At 44.9% G+C, this 20,857-nt stretch overlaps 1 protein-coding gene across 4 annotated transcripts; it reads left to right on the top strand.

The window, feature by feature from the left end:
• The first annotated feature begins 65 nt into the window (after nt 1–65).
• Nucleotides 66–19,388, top strand: pan3 (poly(A) specific ribonuclease subunit PAN3). Of its 4 annotated transcripts, none has more exons than XM_062521115.1 (18): nt 66–761; nt 1,674–1,795; nt 2,166–2,238; nt 2,330–2,400; nt 2,950–3,100; nt 3,370–3,596; nt 3,851–3,955; nt 6,689–6,746; nt 7,789–7,950; nt 8,691–8,807; nt 9,001–9,102; nt 10,984–11,149; nt 12,424–12,511; nt 12,822–12,961; nt 14,155–14,284; nt 17,485–17,549; nt 17,920–18,058; nt 18,243–19,388. In XM_062521115.1, exons 1-18 carry the CDS (start codon nt 419–421, stop codon nt 18,381–18,383), a joined length of 2,400 nt encoding a protein of 799 aa, XP_062377099.1. In that variant the 5' UTR covers nt 66–418; the 3' UTR covers nt 18,384–19,388. The 4 variants fall into 4 exon arrangements, with proteins under 4 accessions (XP_062377099.1, XP_062377098.1, XP_062377100.1 ...); XM_062521114.1 differs by having other exon boundaries at nt 2,947–3,100; XM_062521116.1 differs by having other exon boundaries at nt 68–251; nt 2,947–3,100.
• Nucleotides 19,389–20,857: the final 1,469 nt, after the last annotated feature.

The raw sequence follows: 20,857 nt of genomic DNA, 5'->3' as shown, positions 1-20,857 counted from the left end.
GAACATCACTGATTAAGTTCTCCACTGCCTCCCGATACAAATTGTGGTAAGACAGTCCATGTACCCACAATGCAAAGCAAAGCTAAGTAGCGCCTAGCCGAGCAAGTGAAGAGAGTAGAAAACAACAACAGCGTGATCCAACCTCAACAACTGGTAGGCTAACTAGGCCAGCTACATGGACTACGGTAGCGATTTAAAGTTCAACGAACAGACTATTCTTATCTGCTTAAATTGCTTTCTTGCTGGATAATGTGAGTAGTTATACGGGTGTAATCGCATGTGACTTAGTAGCCTACTCACACCATTTCATTGAGTAGATTAGAACAATCTTTGTGATACTGCTCTCGGGCTAGCTTGTTATCGAGGTCTCTATGTTTGAGAATCTTCCGGCGGCAGCGGAGGCAGCAGCAGCGGTGCCATGAATAGTGGACTCCCAGCCTCGGCTGCTCCGCTTGGGAGTGTTGGAATTCCTAATGTCAAGGTGAAGTTCTGTCGATATTACGCGAAGGACAAAACTTGCTTCTATGGAGACGAATGCCAGTTTTTGCACGAGGATCCGTCCATGGCGAGTTTGTCTATGCACGGTGGCGGTGGAAGCCCAGTCCCTTTATCCATGGCAGGGGGAGCCGTGACTGCAGCAGCAGGATATGCTCTTGGTGGAAATACGGCAGCTTGCCAGGGTGGTGGGGCACCCAGTGTACCCAAAAAGAGCGAGTCCCTTGGGCCTGCTGGAACAGCTCTTGAAGGACAGCTGTTAACTAGTAAGTGTGATGGTAGGATTCACAAAGCCAAGGCTCTGAGGCCTAGCGCTGCTAGTACAACAGTGTTGTTGTTATTTTTAGGGCCTGGCTAAGGCTCTGCTGAAATCGAGACCGAGGATTCAATGAGGCCTCTTTCCCACCAAAACTACGGACGAGCATAGCTGTCGCTGAAGAGTTAACTCGTTTTTGGATAGTTTGCAATTTCCTAAGTTAATTGCTTTTGCATATGCCCGATTCGTGAAAACTACAATTCTCACAAAACATTTGTGTGCTCGTGAGCTAACTTTAGCTTAATTGCTAAGGAGCCTACATGAGATGTCATTGTTCGTTTCAAGCTCTCAACCACGACACGGTTGTTATCACGGATACTTTGTCTAATCTGCGATTCCATAATTAGTGCTACATTGTATTTTAGAGGGTCGATTGTAGCATCTAAATTGTACTTCGAGACTTGAAACATTGTATCGGCGGCAAGCCTGGTGTAAGTTTGACCGAATGAGGGATATTTAGCAGTTTCAGTTATTGTCGCTGTTAATGTTATATTGTGGAATAGCTATTATTTATGTAGACATCTGGTTCATTTTTGGTTTTAAGTATTGTTTCTATTTTCATTGTAAACCTCAAAGGACTCATGAGTGATGCAGTTGGCTAGTGTATTTACGTCTGTTTGTAAACGCTCTGTGATTGGCTGGACAGTCATTGTACTCGCGCTCACTGGTAGACAGACTTCAGCAATCTTGCTGGAGTACTATTTGACTACAGATTTGAGCGCGATTTTTTTCTCCACTTGTAAAACAATTTCACTGGAACACCCCTGACCGTACATTTCACCATTTAATGAATGCACACTGTGTGGAAATGTCAACTACACAGAATGAATCTGACCCAGTTTCTGTGTTCTCTTTGAATCAGTACCAGGGATGGAGGGTGCCCCATTGAGTGATGCCAATCTGACCAACTCCTACTTCAGTAGCAGCTTTATTGGCGTAAATGGCTTTGGAAGTCCTGCAGAACCCAAATATTCTATGATGCAGGTATGCATGGTGCAATTCTTCATCTAATTTAAAAGTCACAGGGGCAGCAGCGGTGACAGTAGCTCAAACTTTGGGCAACACAGCTGCCATGTATTTTAGCAAGACTGCTGCTTGCTCATATTTAGCAATCCATGATATGCATGGAGGGAGAAATGTTTATGTAGGGAGGGACGTGTCATGTAACCATGACCAACAGAATCTATATACTTCCAGTAATGTTTTGTGACAATTTCATGTAGCTGTAGCTAGCACTTCACTTTTCCCTGAGTAGACCAGGGTGCAAAGTTATGTTCTGATCAGAGCACACATTTCTGACCGTTGTGCATGTAACTGTTGTGAGATGATTGGAAGTTGTTTTTTTGCTCTTCAGAGGATGACCACCAGCAGTAGCTCTCCCAGCCTCCTGAACGATGGTGCCAAGACCTTCAGCCACGGTGCTCATGGTGAGCGGCGTTTCTCAGAACAAGCAGAAATCACATGAACAGCTATGTGCTTTGAACTCCTATTACATCTGTTTCTCTCTTCTCTATCCAGATCCAGTCAACTCACCCACCTCCTCCCTTTTCAGTGACTTTGGTGGTCTAAGCATATCACAGAGGAGGAAGGTGAGCCCAGAAATTGAGCTGAAAATGACTTTGCTTCTTTAATTACAAAGACATTGACTGATATTCACATTGTGGTGTTTACCGCCTTCATGGATTTTGCACAAAACTTAAGTTTTTAAGTTGTGTCTCTGAATTCGCCTAATTTGGAGATTGATTTCAGTTTGAATGTGTTTGATTGCCTCATTCAATACAGTAGAGGCAACACAGAGTTAGTTAAGTCGGACAGCTCTGAAGGATGCTGCATTCTGATGCCAATTTCTTGCCCTGGGATTGTTCAATTAATTAGCCAATGTTCAATTGATCAGTTCACAACCGATTTGTAGAATGTCGTCCATACAAGTAAGCCAGTCTCTTGCATGACTGACTGGTCACAGGCTCTATGACTGAAGTGTGGACTTATTGCCTAGGTAGAAGACAATGAATTCTTAATTCTTCGAGCTTCTCCATTTCTAATTCTTCTAATTCTGTGTCTGTGTCTGTGTCTGTGTCTGTGTCTGTGTCTGTGTCTGTGTCTGTGTCTGTGTCTGTGTGTGTGTGTGTGTGTAGCAGCAGGCTCCCAACCCAGCAGCAAGTGAGTTCATCCCAAAGGGAGCCCCACGCATGGCCTCCATGTCCCAGCCGGCTGTCCCCCAGGCCTTTCCCCCTCCGCTCTTCCCACACCCAGCCATGAGCACTTCCACTGCGGCTGCGCTAGCGCCTGGTAAGGACCACCGGACCTCAAAAAGGGAACACACTACTGTCTGTAGCGTTCATCTCCTTCAAAGTTGCCTATGCACGCTTACACAAACACACACACACACGCATGGTGAAAAATCTGCTATCATGGTAAATCAATCCGCTATCGCTCTTTACAGAAAAACTCAGTGATGCACTCATGATGGCCCAGCTATCTTGGTGTTGGTCTTACTTACTTGCTTGTGATAGTTGGCGGTTCAGAGTTGACTAAAAAGTGCAAAAATTATGTTTCAGGAATGTCACTGTCTGCCGGGTCGTCCCCGCTCCACTCTCCCAAAATCACGCCCCACACCTCCCCCGCCCCCCGCCGGCGCAGTCACACCCCCAATCCCAACCCTGCCAACTACATGGTGCCCACCAGTGCCGCCGACCAGGCGGGTGCCCCCATCATTCAGAAGGAGACCGTAGGTGGGACCACCTACTTCTACACTGACAACACCCCCGCTCCCATGGCAGGGATGGTATGTACCTCTGGATTTATGTACTTTAAAAAAATGTGATTTAAAAGGACAGAATGTCTTGACATTCACTGCCAGAAAAAGGAAATGGGAAATAAATTCAATCAAAGTAGAGAGAGTACAGTAAAATGCCAAGCTCTTACTTGTAAACAAATGGGCAAATCCATCTACTCTGACTTGAAAGAACAGTGAAATTGTTTGTCTGAAATGTCTGAAAACAGCCTTAATGTGTTTGGTGTTTCCTCTGGTGTCTACAGGTGTTCCCCACCTACCACATCTACCCGCCAACTGCTCCTCATGTGGCCTACATGCAACCCAAAGCCAATGCCCCGTCCTTCTTCATGGCCGACGAGCTTCGACAGGTATGCCACCAGACCTTCCATCAGTCCACTTTAGGTGATGGTACATAGTGCCCACTTTTTTGAGCAATGTTGCTGAGAAACCACATAACCAGTCCCATGTATTCTGATAGGATGATCATGGCTATTGGCTAGGGCTGAACGATTATGGAAAATAATCAAATTCACCAATCTCACCAATATTGCAATTGCGTTTTTTTTTTTAAGGTCTTCTGTATTATTCAATAAAAACAAGCAATAAATCATAGTATGGGCAGTACAATATTAGATTAAAAATAAAGAGTTATTTCCTGGAAGCCAGACCTCTGTTATGATGACATGAGGTGATCCATGAAATGATGAATCACATTTTTTAACTACTTCAGTCACAATTTGAACTTACAACCTTGTAAACATCAGAACATTAGGTACTGACAAAGTGTAAATATTCAAGTGAAAGTCAGTAACAAGTCACACAAACAAAAGTGCAGTTTGCATAAATATAAACATAAATCTGTGGCTTTACCACACTCAGTTTACCACACTCCATACCATAGCAGTTTACCACACTCAGTTTTCAGATAATTCACTTTGATAAACGTGGTACTGTAAAACTGTATACACAAATTTCTGATATTCATAATCGTACACTTTATGCAGATTATAGTCTACTATTCATATTACAACTGATGATCACAAAAGTGTTTTAAGTTTTAATAAAATTTGTGCAGCATGCTAATGATGGCAACTGGATTTAATAATAATTTGGCGAATCGTCTTCTACTGTATGTGTCATTGCTTTCACGATTGTGAATGTTTTATTTGGATAAAATATGAATATGCATGTCGAGGGGCGGATGTCCATTGAGCACGCACAGCAGAGAGAGAGTAGGAGCGAGAGAAAACGGCCCAAGGAGAGGGCTTTACTTCTACACTGTTTGGAAAAGTTGCTGTGGTGTTTTTTTCACGATCCAAAGAATGTATTTGTGGTCATAAACTGTAATTTGGGGCCTATTGCATTTGCTGTAAGCGTTTTGGGCCTAATGCATTTGCTGTTAGTCAAGGCCATTACTATCTTGAGCAAAACAGACCAACAGTCAGAGAAGTGGGGTTGGCTGGTGTGGAGAGAGCACAGATAGGGGCCAGGTGCATGATAATGAAGTTAACAAGATGAGAAGAACCTTTCTTTTACTCTTGTCTGGGACAGAACCAGGAAAAACAGATTACACTGTATGTGCATAATATTATGCATGATAGAAAGGTGATGTTCACCAATGCACTTGACCTTGCTCAACGCTGATTGGCGAAAGGTTTGTTTCGGGATGGCGTGAGACGGGCACCTCTCAGGGCAGAGGATTAAGAAAGATAGGCCGTAGCCATCCAGAGTTAGATCTCACCGGGGGGCCCCAGCGGATGACATCCCACCTTCTCCCTATTGCCCTATTGACAGTTGGTCTGAACATTGTTTGGGCTTTACTATCACTGCAATACGGCAAATAAAGATCAACAGTCTTCAGAGATCTCCTGCCTGCATGTCATCCTCCAGGAACATTTACCAGCAACTTTGTTCAAACTGCTGACTTGTGTATCGTCAGCTTAAGTCATTAATTCTGTAGCTTTTTAAACACCGAGAACCATAATTGAATTGGTGTGCAAAATCTGACTCTGTGTAACCGAATAACTTAACCTAATTGAATAATTTTGCCAAATCTGTTTGTCATTTGTATTTGGACTCAATGTGTGACTTATAGTTCAAAATGCAAGATTGAGTTCATGTTTTCAGTTTTCTGTCGCACACTATTAGATAAGTGTTCACATAGGCCCTCTACAGAAACTGAGGTTGAGCTCATGGCTATATCGGCAATTGACATGATCTTTGTGTGTAACATGGCGTGTGGGGGGCAGAGGTGTTGGGCAGAGGTGTTGTTTGGTGCACTGAGCCAAGAGTTTGACAAGAAGGGGATGTTTACCGCCGAGGTTATCAGACTGAGCGTAGGCAGACAGGCTTCGTTTATCCTCAGTCTGTGCATCAGATTCTGGAGAATTTAAGTTGTACGCAGGAACTTGAGTTATCTATTGACCTTGGCACGACCCCCTCCTCCCCCTGTGCTGCTAGATTGTGATCTGTATCTCTAGAAGATGCTTCAATGTGTACACTTCCTTTTAATCTTTCACCGTCTAGCGAAAGGCTTCTGTTTTAACCGTGTCGATAAAACAGAAGTACACGACCGTATTTGCTATCGAAGACGCGAGTTCTTCTATCTTGCGGGTCGCGCGGTGCTACACTTAGCCAAGTCGTGACCCTGGCTCGACTTGCTCACCACAGGGTGGCCCAGGGGTCAGCGGGAGCAGGCCTCGCTGGTCAGCCAGAGTTGAGCTCGGCGTTTGGCTCTGGTCAGAGACCGCGAGCAGCAGATCTGTAGAGGAGATCAAGCGCTGTGTGGTGCGCAGGGTAGCAGAAGCGAGAGATGAGCTGACAGCCTAACGAGAACTATTCTGACCGATGAGAATGGAACTGTGGGGTTTAGTATTGCATAGACCTGTGCTGGCCTGTGATGTTTTAGTAGACATCTTTTGTAGTACTGTAGACACACACAAGCCTAAATCTACGGAGTCATGTAACATCCTAGTCATGTACTGTATGTGTACACCTAAATAATGTAGTACTTGCATGCATTTTTGCACATGTGTAAATAAATGTGTTCTAAATAATAGATAAATAATCCCATTCTATTTTTCATCTCCTGTACCTCTCAGGAGTTGATCAACAGGCATCTAATCACCATGGCACAGATTGACCATTCAGAGAACCCTGGTAAGCATGGCAGTGTTTAAGTGCTGTTGGTAAACAGTGTTGGTGTCCCTGCTGTTTTAAAATAGCTTTCTTCAGTTTGGCTGTGTGATGGTGTGGCAGTGAAGAGCGTGTGTGTGGATTCATCTGTTTGCACTAAAATGAGACCACATTTCCTGAGAATCGTTTGGCTGTCAGTTTGGGGTTTTTCTCAGCTGTCTTTCTGTCCCTTTCTTTCTGTTTCAGACCCACACACGCACACAGACATACACACATGCTCACATATGCACACGCTCACATACACACACACACAAACACACACACACACACACACACACAGACAAATGGATCCATCCAGTATGTGCTCAGCTCTTCATTTCTCATTCAAGCAGGTGGAGGTTTTATTGTCCTGCAAAGCCGAGCAGCTTTCAATAGAAGCCCTGAAACGCTGGGCTTACCTGTACCAATGCAGCACAGATTAAGCAGAACTGAGTGTGAAGTGAAGACAAAATCACTTGCAGTATTTATAGTTTTGTATGGCATTGTATGTCGGCGCATCCAAGTGACATTTAAGTTTTACAATTGGTAGTTTTGGCTCCTAGGTCCTCTCATTCCTAACAGTGTGCTGGACCAAGAGCAGAAGAAATCAGACGGCTGAGTCGGAGGGCAGCAGAACTCTGGATGGAAGGAATCTGGAGTGAATTTGGATCCACTTGTAATTCAGGGCCAGTTGCTGCCTGGAAAGAGCTTGTTTGTAGGCGGAGGATTAAGCCTCCCAGTTCAGTGTCGCTGCTGCTGGCTGTAGCTGAGAATAGCGTAGCCTTATCCCGCCTTTCAGTCCCGTTCTAAGAACTGACTTTAAACTGAAACCTGTGTGCACAAGTCTGACCCAGATGCCCTTTAGTCCTGAAGGCCATTGGTTCGCTGTCTTTCAGTCTGTCTGTCTGTCTGTCTATGTCTGTCTGTCTATCTCCCTACGTTTGTTTGTCTGTCTGTCTCCCTACGTTTGTCTGTCTGTCTGTCTGTCTTTGTGGTATGGGTGACGGTTTGTGTCCTTCCTTGCCAGACGTCCCATCGGAGGTGGACAGCTACCACAGCCTGTTCCCCCTGGAGCCCCTCCCCCCTCCCAACCGCCTGCAGAAGACCAGCAACTTCAGTTACATCACTTCCTGTTACAAGGCCGTCAACAGCAAGGATGACCTGCCCTACTGTCTGAGGAGGATACACGGTGAGGAACAGTCGCTCGCACGCACGCGCCCACACACACACACACACACCCCCAGAGTGTGGGGTTTCGGTCAGGTGTATCTAGCACAAAAGCGAGTTTCGGTCTGTAGTTGGCCACCTAGACTGCGGTTGCACAGTTATGCAGGCTTTCCTCTCTGTCCCCCAGAGGCTAGTTTTATGTCCACTGATCTGGTTGAGATGGTGAAGAGGACCTGATGAATGAAATGTGTTGAACCAAATCAGTTTGGTTGGCAAGGGCAGTCTGGACCGCCTCCCAGTGTAAAGAGCCCTAAATATATGGGCACAACATTGAATGTAACATAAAGCAATGATTTTTAAAAAATGATTTCTTTTAAATGTGAAAATCCTTATTAATGCGAACATCTGACATGAATGAGTCTCTCTGTGCTTGTACGGTCATGTTTGTCCGGTGTTCCCGGTGTAGGCCGGGGAGTTTCTCTTAAGTGTGGTCTTGGAAAAATCTTTGAAGGACTATATAGCCCCTACCACTTAGCCCCACCCCTCATCCAGTAGAGAATTGGGATAGTCCTTCCCCTCACCTGAGCCCACTAAATGAAGGGGACGGGCTCAGGGGTAGTCGTCCTAACAGAAATTTTCAGAGGATTGAGGATTTTTCAGTGAATAGCTGAAGGTTATTCCAATTTCCAGGAAGCATACTTTTTTTCAAAATACAAAGCCTTATTTCATAGTGATTTTGTGTGTGTGTGTGTGTGTGCTTAGGTTTCCGGCTGGTGAACACAAAGTGTATGATGCTGGTGGACATGTGGAAGAAGATCCAGCACTCGAACGCGGTCACTCTGCGGGAAGTGTTCACCACCAAGGCTTTTGGAGACCACTGTAAGACCAGCACCACATGCTGCCCTCAGACCACAGCGCTTCAACCCCATTCAGTTCCTTCACAGACGAGTAATCTCTGTTTCTCTCCTCCTCTGCTGTCTTTCATTCTCCTTCTCCACAACCTTCTCCTCCTGCTCTTTCTCTCTCTTTCTCTCTCTTCCTCCCTTCTTCCTCCTCCTCCCCTCCCCTCCAGCACTGGTGTTCTCCTACGACTTCCACGCTGGGGCAGAGACCATGTTTAGTAGGCACTTCAACGACCCGACGGCAGACTCTTTCTTCACCAAAAGGAAGTGGGGTGAGTGGGCCCTCTTCCTCCTTCCTCCCTCCTCCATCTCGCCCATATCCGTTTTGTTGGCGACTAAATGGAATGGCCTGAAATATCAGTGTGATCTTAGCATGCATCCAGTCACCTAATGTTCATTCATCCACATCCATCCCACAAAAGTGAAAACACAAGTTCTGGAAAGGGGCTCTGTTGAACTAGAGTGCAGATCAGAAGCAATGCTGCTATGCTGGAGATGTGGTTAGCTCGACCGAGTGATCATCTGTATATGCTCTGCAGCAACAGTAACCAAACAGTGAGCACACAAGCAAGCGTGTTTATATGTGCACAGTGCACACCCATTCACACCTTCGCAACTCCCAACTCCACGCACAACTAAGTGTATGCACACACCATTGTTAATGTTAACAGAAATACACGCTCAGTCATACTTTTACATGCATTTATATATTTACATATGCACCCTCCCTTTACACACACAGACAGACACACGCTTTCTAGAACGTCTGTTCTATCCACACACACCCATACATGTCCATTTAGCCACACATTTACGCATACTGAACTCTGACACACACATTACACACAGATATGTGCGCACACACACATGCAGACATACACACACGCATACAAAAATAGGCCGACCTGGATGTTTGCTTTCGGTCTTTCGTGTGTGTGTGTAAATGAAAGAGGAAGTAGTAGTTGAAAGTGGTGCTGTGGGCCCAGGTGCTCGACGCACAGCAGTTTCCTTAACCAGTGAAAGCAAGATGGCTCAATGACCGTAACTCCAGCCAGAGTGCCGAGAAGTGACCGCACACACACCACATTAAAACACACGTCAAAGCCCAAAGCCCATGCTGCAGTGACTGTTTCATACAGGACAAACAGGGAGGAACAGCAACAGCGGGACGACAGTGCACAGGAAATGTAGCTCACGTCAAATGCCTCGGCGACTGTGCTTTGTTTCAGCTAAGCTTGAGAATGAAATCTTTAGGTTGAACAAGCATTCCACATGTCCACACACACACACACACACACATACACACATACACACATACACACATACAGGTGGCATACAATTGCAGAACTTAGAATTTAATGCTCTGTGTACACATTTTGTACACGCACACATACAGTCATCACACATACAGTCATGACTCACACGCAGTCATCCCAAGGTGAAGTGGCATTATAACAGCGCACCAGTAAGAGCAGTTTTAATGTTTAAGTTTTGAGGCTTAATACGGTAGATGACCATAAGTTTGCTTCTGTGTATTTATTGTATTTATTTAGTGTTTCATATCTCAGTACCAACTGACTGTGTTGGCTGCACACACATACATTTACCATAGCATGCCTAGGTTTAGGATTTGTTAAATAATTATATTTATTCATCCGTTTGGTCGTAGCTAAATGTGTTTTGCGTGCCTGCATCTCACAAATATCTTGTTCTATGTTAATATTGGAGCCTTCCTGTGAAGGTGTCTGTGGTTCTATTTATGTTCGAATATGAACATGTGGTTGTGTGCGTGTGTGTAGGTGTGTAGACTTCTAGTGTTTTTATGTAGACCTCTGGTTTTGTGTATTTTCTTGCATATGACACAAATGTGAGTCTAACCTAACTTCCCAAAGCTAATGAGGTTGCACACACAAGTTTTATTGAACTGGACTCCTACCCGTTTCAGACATAATTTCAGTTCTATCAAATTTGTGTGTGCAACTTCGTTAACTTTGCTTTGGAATCTGCCATTAAGGTTTAGTGCCACACACACAGATGGGGAAGGTGCATTCTCTGAAAACAAATGGCTACAAATGTGTGTGTCTGTATTGCTCTAGTTAGCTCTTGTGTTTGTTGAGCGGCCTCTTCTCTTTACCCCCCCCCCCCCCCCGCAGGGCAGCACGAGCCGCCTCCACCGCGGCAGCACGCCGGCCTGCTCCCCGAGTCCCTGATCTGGGCCTACATCGTGCAGCTGAGCTCCGCCCTGCGCACCATCCACACCGCCGGCCTGGCCTGCCGCGTCATGGACCCCAGCAAGATCCTCATCACGGGCAAGACTCGGTACGGCCTCCCACGTGCACCGTAACACAGCAGGCCCACCACTGTCCACTGCAGTCCTCAAACTTCCACTCTGGTTTTCGTCTTCTGTCCATTCTGTTTACAAATGACTAAGGGCAGTCTTCAGACTGACTTGAATATTCTTCAACTTTATGTTACTTTGTAAATGTTGACAACTCTGTACTTAATAGCAATATTTTATGTATGCAGTAATTTCCTGTGTATTAGCCACATTGTGTATAAACCGCAGGACAGTGTTTTATGCAAGTTAAAAAGTTATCAATAATTAACCTTATAGTTGAAGAACTTTAGCAAAAAAGTATAAACCATGGCTAGTAGTTGGGAAATTACAGTGCAAGTTTACCTGTAACATCACTTAGGATGTGTCAGGCGCCGTCTCTTAGTCAGACTACCATCATATGAAACCACTCAGTCAATACAGCGCCGCATCGGCCGGAAATAGAAAACTATTTCAGAATACTGAAGCGTCATGTCAACACCCTTTGCTGGCTCAGGTGTAAGGTGAAGACTACGCCACTCTAGACCACACCACCAAACACCAAACAAAACCATACTCCAGCACCCGTCACCCCCCAGCAAGATCCTAATCACGGGCAAGACGTGAGCGTGCTGCTCCACACTCTACAGAATGTAGCTTCACACAGCAGGCCTACCACCACACCACACCACACCACACTAGCCAATTGGTACCATACTACAGCACCCTTCACTCCTCCAGGATTCCTGTATCAGACAAGACTCAGTGCTGCTCCATATTCCATCTGGTTTCTTGGTGTTTTGAGCCCCCAACGTTGTCTTCAAGGCAGCGCTGCCTGGAAGGTGCTAGGGTTAGGCATGGGTTAAGGTTAGGGTTAGGGTTAGGGGTAGGATTAAGTGCCTTTAAGTCAACAGTCGCAGCGCTGCCTGGAAGACTATGTTGGGGGCTCAAAACACCATCGAGCTTCCATCTGCCACACTACACACACAAACACAATTTTTCCTCTTCTGCTTATCAGACATTGACCTTCCGGTGTACTATCAGATTAGAACATTTGTGTTAAAAGAAGACATGAAATGACGCATATGGACACACACATACGTCTCAGGACATTTCCTTCTTCATTCAATTTGATTAATATCTGCATGTTGAGTACTGTAAAGAAGAACCATGTGGCTTTATATGCGCCTTCCTGTACCTCCCGTGCAGCGTGGGCTCCTTGTGGTGGGAGAGTGAGTGACCTAAAAGAGAATTTGTTGTTGTTGTGCCTGTTTCTTAGGTTACGGGTGAATTGTGTGGGTGTCTTTGATGTCTTAACATTCGACAACAGCCAGACCAACCACCTGGCCCTCATGCCTCAATACCAGGTAGAGAGCACACACACACACACACACACACACACACACACACACACACACACACACACACATTATTCCATAAGTCTGACTGCATATTTACACAAAGTGTAAGTTCACTTTCTACTTCCATTTAATCTAATTGCGTTTCTTTAGTTCCATCTTCACCAAACCAAGCCAAAGCTTATTGTGTAGTTAGGCAATGCCCTAAGGTAACAGTGTAATTCTATTAAAGTAAGGGACTAAATAGTCAGTGCAATGTTATGACATTACTTGAGGCTGAGCGTTTCCTATTTTTTTTGTTGTCCTGCTGTGTGTGCAGCAAGCGGATCTCATCTCCCTGGGGAAGGTGGTCCTGGCGCTGGCTTGTAACTCGCTGGCCGGAATCCAGAGGGAAAACCTGCAGAAGGCCATGGAGCTGGTGTCCATCAACTACTCGTCCGACCTCAAGAACCTCATCCTGTACGTGTCCTCCTATTTTATACACACACACACACACACACACACACACACACACACACACACACACACACACACACACACTTAGTCTAGTTAAAGGTGACTTTTGTGTTTATAATTTAAGCAGTTTGCACACTGATGTGGCCCATTAACAAACAAATATGCTAGTAATGTAGCCAAAGGTGACTTATGCTGTGATTTAAGTAGTTTTTTTTTTTCAGTCTCAAGTTTCAGTGCTGTGCGGATCATTTCATAGGAGACCATAAAAACTCGACCGCAACTTGATCCGCCAGTCTTTCTTAAAGAGAATATTAGTATTATTATAATAATTATATTTATTATATTATTATTATTATTATTATTATTATTATTATTATTATTATAACACAATAATAATACAAACACAATGCTCTTTAGTCAACAAATGTTAGGCTGTATGGGAGTTTATCCTACAAGTGGGTTGTATGGGAGATCAGGAAACACAATGATTGAAACAATGCTGTAGTGAGACCGCATTATTATACTGGGCTGGTTATGCTTCAGTCCTGTGTCAAGATTGTTGATATCCATTAATAGCCAGTTAAAACAAGCTGCAATAAGCCTATAGTCATATGCTACCATTGAATCGTAGCCCACTCTGTTAAATTCTCTCTGCCTTATTTTAGGCTACTTTTAACTTGGCTACTTGTATTTATTGGCGCAAAGGCTGAATGACTGTCAATAGCTATGAATTAAGAAATTCCGAAAGCCATGGTGCTTTTTAGGAAGGCCTAAAAAGCACCATGGGGTGCACCTTGGGGATCAATAAAGTATCTATCTATCTATCTGTGTTTATCACAGAAAGCACAACGAACCCTATTTTGAATCCTTCTGTCCAACTTTTTCCTGCACTCTCTATACCTCTTTTCTCCTCTCACGCAGCATGACGCAGCTGTGGCAAGAAGCACACACTGCAATTTTCTTTCGACTTTAAAGTTTTAGAAATTAGCTGGGGTGCCTTATTACTTTAATTTAAGCCTTTCGGGCATCTATGGCTAATATGGTTCAATTTAATTTTTACTGACTTGCCTACAAATGTCCCAAATATTATAAAAAATAATTTTTGTTTGACTTTTGTTTGTCCCACTTAGTCATACACACAAACTTCAACCTCTGTTAACCTCTGTCTGTGTGTGTGTGTGTGTGTGTGTGATCAGGTACCTGCTGACGGACCAGAGTCGTCTGCGCAGCGTCAATGACATCATGCCCATGATTGGGGCCAGGTTCTACACCCAGCTGGACGCCTCGCAAATGAGGAACGACGTCATCGAAGAGGACCTGGCCAAGGTACACATCCACTGGCGCACTCTCGCTCTTTTGTGCTCACTCTCAGAAGCCTCCTCTGTGTGTGTGTACACACACACACACACACACACGCACACTCAGAGTTTTGACAGCACGTACGGGAAAAGCTAAGGCACCGTTGCACTTCTCCAAAGTGTTCTGAAACGTTAGTCACAGATTGCCAATGATATGGTTTTAGGTGAGGACTGCAATTAATCATGCAGCCTGCAGCTCTGTCCCAATGGTTAATCCTTTAGCATCTATCATTTTTACAGTCATGTCATCCTCCGAGTGAGACTGACTCATAACGCACTAGTCATGCTCACCAGTGCTGTGCTGTCGCAATCACAATATCTGCCAAATAAAGGAGCAATTTGAGATTTTCCCCAGATCGTGCAGCCCTACCGCAGCAAATTATTATCATCGCTATTTATTTATATTTTTTCTGTATATGAAAGTATGTCACTAAAATGTGTCACCTTTTCTGTTGCATGTGGACACCGACCACTGTGACTAGATGGGAAAGCACAGATGTTCATCAACGTTACCATGAAATTAACACCATTTCAGTGTCCCATTAATGATAGCTATAGCAGGCAAAAGCTAAGCATCATACTGATTAACACCTGGGCAGGGAAACTGGGAAACACGTGTGTGTGTGTGTGTGTGTGTGTGTGTGCGCGTGTGCTTGCGCGCGCATACACAGACAGGCTTATTCAGGAAGTGACCTCATATCTGTGTGTGGCGTTTTGACATCTTTCATGGGGTAGCTGTGGTAGAAATATCATCTCAAATGTGTCAAGCTGAGCATCTATTCTGAACGAGAGCTGTCTAAATGAGAGCATGTCACTGTAAAAGAGTGAGATGAGAGCATTTAACTCCCCACCACCACTACCACCATCACCACCACCCCCTGTCGCGAGCGCTTTCCCAGACGTGTGAAGCCACAGACCATTAAGCACGCCCAAACTCACAACTACAGTGCTGTCTTTTGGAGGAGAAGGAGACACGAGTAGAGCTGGAACAGCAAATGCTGTATCGGCCCCCATGAGTCTGTTATCACCGTACTAACACACCTCCTTGTCACCATACCCATACCAACACACCCTGTTGCCACCATACCAACACGCCCTGTTTCCACCATACCAACACACCCTGTTGCCACCATACCAACACACCCTGTTATCACCGTACTAACACACCTCCTTGTCACCATACCCATACCAACACACCCTTTTGTCACCACCATACCCATACCAACACACCCTCTTGCCACCATACCCATACCAACACACCCTTTTGTCACCACCATACCCATACCAACACACCCTTTTGTCACCACCATACCCATACCAACACACCCTCTTGTCACCATCCTCATACCAACACACCCTGTTACCACCATACCAACACACCCTCTTGTCACCATACCCATACCAACACGCCCTGTTACCACTGTACCAACACACCCTCTTGCCACCTTTTTTTTTACTAAATTGAAGATCTTTCTCCAAATTGACTTGACCGCACAGTTCTGTGTCTGTGTCTCTGTGTGTGTGTCTGCTGGCACCTGGGATTCTGTTTGCTGCATTTTACCATCGCTGGTTTCCTCCCTTGGTTTCCTGCTGAATGCAAATTAGATTACTGGCACTGCATGTAAATTGGTGCCAGTTAGGGTAATTGCTGAAGCTGTCACAATTTTGAGCTTGTTGTACATTAATTAGGAAGTTCTGCATTTGTTTGACCATTTATTAATATGTCTTGTGCATAAAGCTCAAAAGTTCACACCAGCTCTGGTATTATATTTTGGAATTATGCTTGTAGGAAAAACGGAGGATGGTTTAGAAAATATTCCAGATTAAGTCCTTTAATCCAACAATAGGCAGTAGCAAAGTACAGTTACAATATAGTCAGAGTAACCGTATTATGCAATGTCACACAACGGTACCTTCAAGTCCAAGTTTATTTCATCCACAGATATGGAAATTGCAGTGCTCATACCCACCTTAATACAGTCATCATTTTCAATTAACCTAATGAGGCCTCTCTATCTACCTTTCAAACGCTCGTTTCAAACGAGTCAGAATGAATGCTTCATCAATAAACACAACATAGAAAATATACAAAAATGTATAATGAGTGGGGACACCCACTCGTATATTGGTAACTGACTACCTTTGTGTAAATTAGCTAGCCAGTTTTCTGTTGTTGCGAAAGTGATGAAGCTGGCTGGCTTTTGAAGTTACGGAAGAAAGACATTCTGAATGTAAATTGTTAATTGAATTATGGCGGGTCTCTGTGTGTGACTGTTTCACACTGATTTTCCTCTTGTGACCCTCTTGTGATTTAATTAGTCACCATTTGGCCTGGCGTCAACATAGGTACCTTATTAGATATCAGATCACCTTTTGCAAGTTTATACACTCGGCCTGTCTCCTCATGAGATCCTGGCGCCAATGTAGTTTCAACATCAGAACACCAGTAATAATTTGTGATGATTTGTAATAGTTTGGACGAATTGTATAGGTCTGAATCAATGATCCTACTGATTGGTAGCTAATGGTCAACTGTGTCATATTGCTTAAGGGTTGTTGTTGTCGGACTGAATATCACGATGATTGTGATCCCAGTGCTGTACTGATGTCCACTGTAACCACAGCTCAACCCTGTGTCGGATACTATTGGAGTCAAAAAAGATGGCAATGTTTGCTGCCATGTCCAATAGTCATTATTAGCAAATGGTCATACCAAAAACAAATGGCCCAGTGTTCTACATCTCCAGTTCTTCTGCCTTTTTTCTCACGGAAGCGTTTTCTCGTGCCATTGGATACTAACCACATGCCCAACTGCACATGTGGTCTGACACTTTGGTTTTCACTGCTCTTTGCTCATTTCGACTGCAGATTCTGTTGACCTTGTTTATCTCTAAAATGCTAATTACTGATCAACAATGCAATGGGTGTGGGTGTCATGAGTGTGAAGGGGATGATGGCTTTGCTACTGAATGTTAGTTTTTCTCAGTCGCTTTGGTAGATTTCTCGAATCATCCTTGAGATTTGGTAAACAGTACGTGCATTTCTCAAAACTGTTTGTGCAAATAGCAAAACACCATGGATTACCTGCAAAGTAGGAAAGCAGTTGTTCGAATGGACCATCTCTTATCTGTCTTTTTTTTTAAAAAAAAAACCATCTTTTCCCTGCAGGAGGTGCAAAATGGACGTCTGTTCCGCCTGCTGGCCAAACTGGGAACCATCAATGAGAGGCCTGAGTAAGTCTGGTTTTTGTTGGGGTTAGAAGTTTGCTCATTCGTTTTGGACCAAGACTTTTTACTGTTGCTCAATATTCACATCTTCAGAAGCAACAACCAACGATGACCATATAAAGTTGGCAGCAATCAATCAAAACACTGGCCCTTTGAAATGAGAAGCTGAATAGATATTAGAACTTTTAAGATATCAGAGCTAATCTGGCAAGCTAACAGGCATCAGACCTGGTTTGCAGAGGCAAAAATGTAGTTTGAACTGATGTGTTGGTTAGTCTATTTCTGCTGATGTGTTATCAAAGCTGAATAACATTTTCAACTTGAAGCACAAACTTAATTTAAAAAGTGTGTGTGTGTGTGTGTGTGTGTGTGGCAGGTTCCAGAAGGACCCAACATGGTCGGAAACAGGTGACCGCTACCTGCTCAAGCTCTTCCGAGACCATCTCTTCCACCAGGTCACCGAGGCCGGGACGCCCTGGATCGACCTGAGCCACATAGTGGCCTGTCTCAACAAGGTGAGACTCGCATACTCTCCCTTACTCAGGACTGTCTGGTTTCACTTTTTCATTTAACATTGCACGTTATGGGTGAGAGTCTCCAGTTGCTTGATTGTCTTCAAAGTCATTGTTGTCTCATTGTTGTGTTGAAAATGATCCACTAATATGTATGTGTGTGTGTGTGTGTGTGTGTGTGTGTCAGCTGGACGCGGGCGTTCCAGAGAAGATCAGTCTGGTGTCTCGGGACGAGAAGAGCGTGTTGGTGGTGACTTACTCCGACCTGAAGCGCTGCTTCGAGAGCACCTTCCAGGAGCTGCTGGCTGCTGCCAACGGCTCGCTGTAGCGCCCCCAACAGCAGCTGAGTGGGACTGCCTGAAACAGGAGCACATTGCACTACAGCGCGGGAACCAGACCAGGAGCTGAAGACGATCTCACCGTCACGAGGAACTAGGCTGCCGAACTCAGTCAGATACACTGTTCTGTTCGGAAGGATTTTCTTTTCTTTTTATTTTTCTCTCGTCTTTTTTTTTTTTTTTTTCCTAAAAGCTTATTTTTTTAGTTTTCATAACCTCGCAGCTACAAATGACAAAAAAAAAAAGAAAAAAATTATGGACAAATTGAAGCTGTGATGAATTTTTTTAGACTTGGGGGAACAACAGAAATGACAACATGAAAAAGGACTTTTTCCTGCTTTTACTTTCAGAAGTTCTTTTGTTGGTTTTATTTTCTTCTGTGGAGGATGCACTAAAATTTTAAGTTTTATGATCATTTTTTTTTTCTCTTTTTTAAAATGATTGTGTGTGTGTGCGTGCGTGGGTGCAAATGTGTGTGAGCTTGTGTGTTAGTGTGAGTGTGCATGTGTGGGAGTGTGCGTGTGTGAGAGCGAGCGTGTTACCCACAGGGTAGAAAAAAGAACTGAGACCTCACACTCAAAACAGTGAGAAAACAGAAATTTAAACAAAACAAATTAGGCTTTATTTTTAATGTCTTCTCTCTTCCTGCTGGAGTCTTCACCCCCCCCCCCCCCCCCCCTCTCCTCTTTTCACCCCTCCCTTTACAATCCCTCCCCTCCCCCCATCTGATTGAGGAATTATGAGATGGGACAGACCACTGGCTGCAGGGGCGGGGGAGGCCGGGAGGGCCAGACCACTTGTTGCCTCTGTATTCACGTTGACGGGACAAACCACTAGGTTTGTGTGTTATATTTGCTAGAGGGTGGTGGGGGTGGGTGGTTGACATTTGGGAACCTGCGCAGGGAATTGAGAGAGCTGATCGACTGACTGACCACTGGTGGAGAACTATGGGTAAGCGATGACCTGTGCTGAGGTCATGAGTTACGACAGAGTAGGGAATATGGGGTTGGGTGGTTGGGGTTGGGGTTGGGGTTGGGGTGGGGGTGGGGAGGGGGGGTTGAAAGTGATGCTGGCACTGAATGAATGAATGTATGGATGTTTTGGCCAATGGATGGGTTTTTTTGTTTTAGCTTTTTTATATATATATTCTATCCGCAGAGATGTGTGGCTGTGTGCGCGAGACACAGGGGTGGAATGTGACATGACCGCAGGGGAGCGGGTTAGGGAGGGGAGGGGAAGGGAAGGGAAGGGAAGGGGGAGAGGGGGTTGGTCCTGCTGGCCTGGTCTCGCCCAGTCTGGCTCTCAGGATCTGGAGAGGGGAGTAGAACCAAAGAACTGGAACCCTTCGGAACAGGAACCGGCTCGGCATGGTCAAGAATGTCTTTCTGCCCGAGCAGGAATGTTTTGTCTTTTTATATTTTTCCTGCTTTTTGCATCACTCTCCATACTCTTAGCTACCTACTTTTATTTTTCATTCAACTACCTTTTTGCCCCTTGTGTAACTTCTCTCTCTTTTTCTCCCACTCTCTCTCTCTCTACCTTCCCCTTGCGATGCTCTCCAGGTTTCTTTGTTTTGAACCTGTGAATAAGTGAAGCTTTTTTGTGATTTTTGGTGCTGGATCTCCTTTACTCAGTTCTGGTGCAGTGATGCATGATGGGTAAATGTTGACACGCACTCTTGCCTCACTTGTTTTCTTTTTCTTTTTTTTTAAATTCTGTGGACCAATTCCAGCAGGAGGTGGGGGAGAGTGGGGGCGGTCAGACTTGTGGGAGGAGGGGAATGAGTCAGGGCTCTGTTGAACTCACCTGTTTTGTTTTTTTATTTTATTTTAATTTTTTTAAAAGAAATCTTTTTCTTTTTTGACCTCTTAAGATCATGTGACATAGGTGCTGCAGCTACTTTCTCTGTGTGGTCTGTGACAACGTGGTGGTGGTGGGGAGGAGTGGGCAGGCAGGGAGGTGGGGGTGGGGGGGAGAGGGAGTGGGAGCGTGGGAAGGGGAGGGGGGGGAGGTGGGTGCTGACCCGGTAGAACTCGGAACACTGAGCTGGTCTGGAATTCTCTCTCAGGAGTGCCCGTCCCCGGGGCGTGCCAGTGACTGAATGTGTCTGACCCGTCATTGGCCGTCGGCCCCCGGTCGGAGGGGTCCAAGCTACAGTGGAGTGGACGTCGGCGGGACTTGAATCACAGACAGAACCACACTGGACTGGCCGGGTCGCGCCGTGTCATTGGACAGCTTCCTGTTGGCCGGAGTGTATGTTGGTTTGTGTTTCATTTTTTTTCTTCTTCTTTTTAAAAATAATGTACCATTTCTCCTGTTATTTTGTTTTCTTGTTTTAGTGACATGATCAATGAGAACATCTTGGTAGATGTGGTGCCAAGAAAACCAGAACCCAACTTCACCTACCCACTGATCCACCAGCCTAGTTAACACTGAAGTTAACACTCACTCAGCAAAACACACA

This window comes from Sardina pilchardus, chromosome 19 (genome assembly GCF_963854185.1).
Source record: "Sardina pilchardus chromosome 19, fSarPil1.1, whole genome shotgun sequence".
In the NCBI taxonomy this organism is placed as follows: domain Eukaryota; kingdom Metazoa; phylum Chordata; class Actinopteri; order Clupeiformes; family Clupeidae; genus Sardina; species Sardina pilchardus.
This window is presented reverse-complemented; position numbering and strand designations above follow the sequence as displayed.

Coding starts and splice junctions, on each gene's coding strand:
- pan3 (XM_062521114.1), top strand. CDS start 419: ATGAATAGTGGACTCCCAGCCTCGGCTGCTCCGCTTGGGAGTGTTGGA. Junction 2,401..2,946: donor GCATATCACAGAGGAGGAAG/GTGAGCCCAGAA, acceptor GTGTGTGTGTAG/CAGCAGGCTCCCAACCCAGC. Junction 6,747..7,788: donor TGACCATTCAGAGAACCCTG/GTAAGCATGGCA, acceptor CTTCCTTGCCAG/ACGTCCCATCGGAGGTGGAC.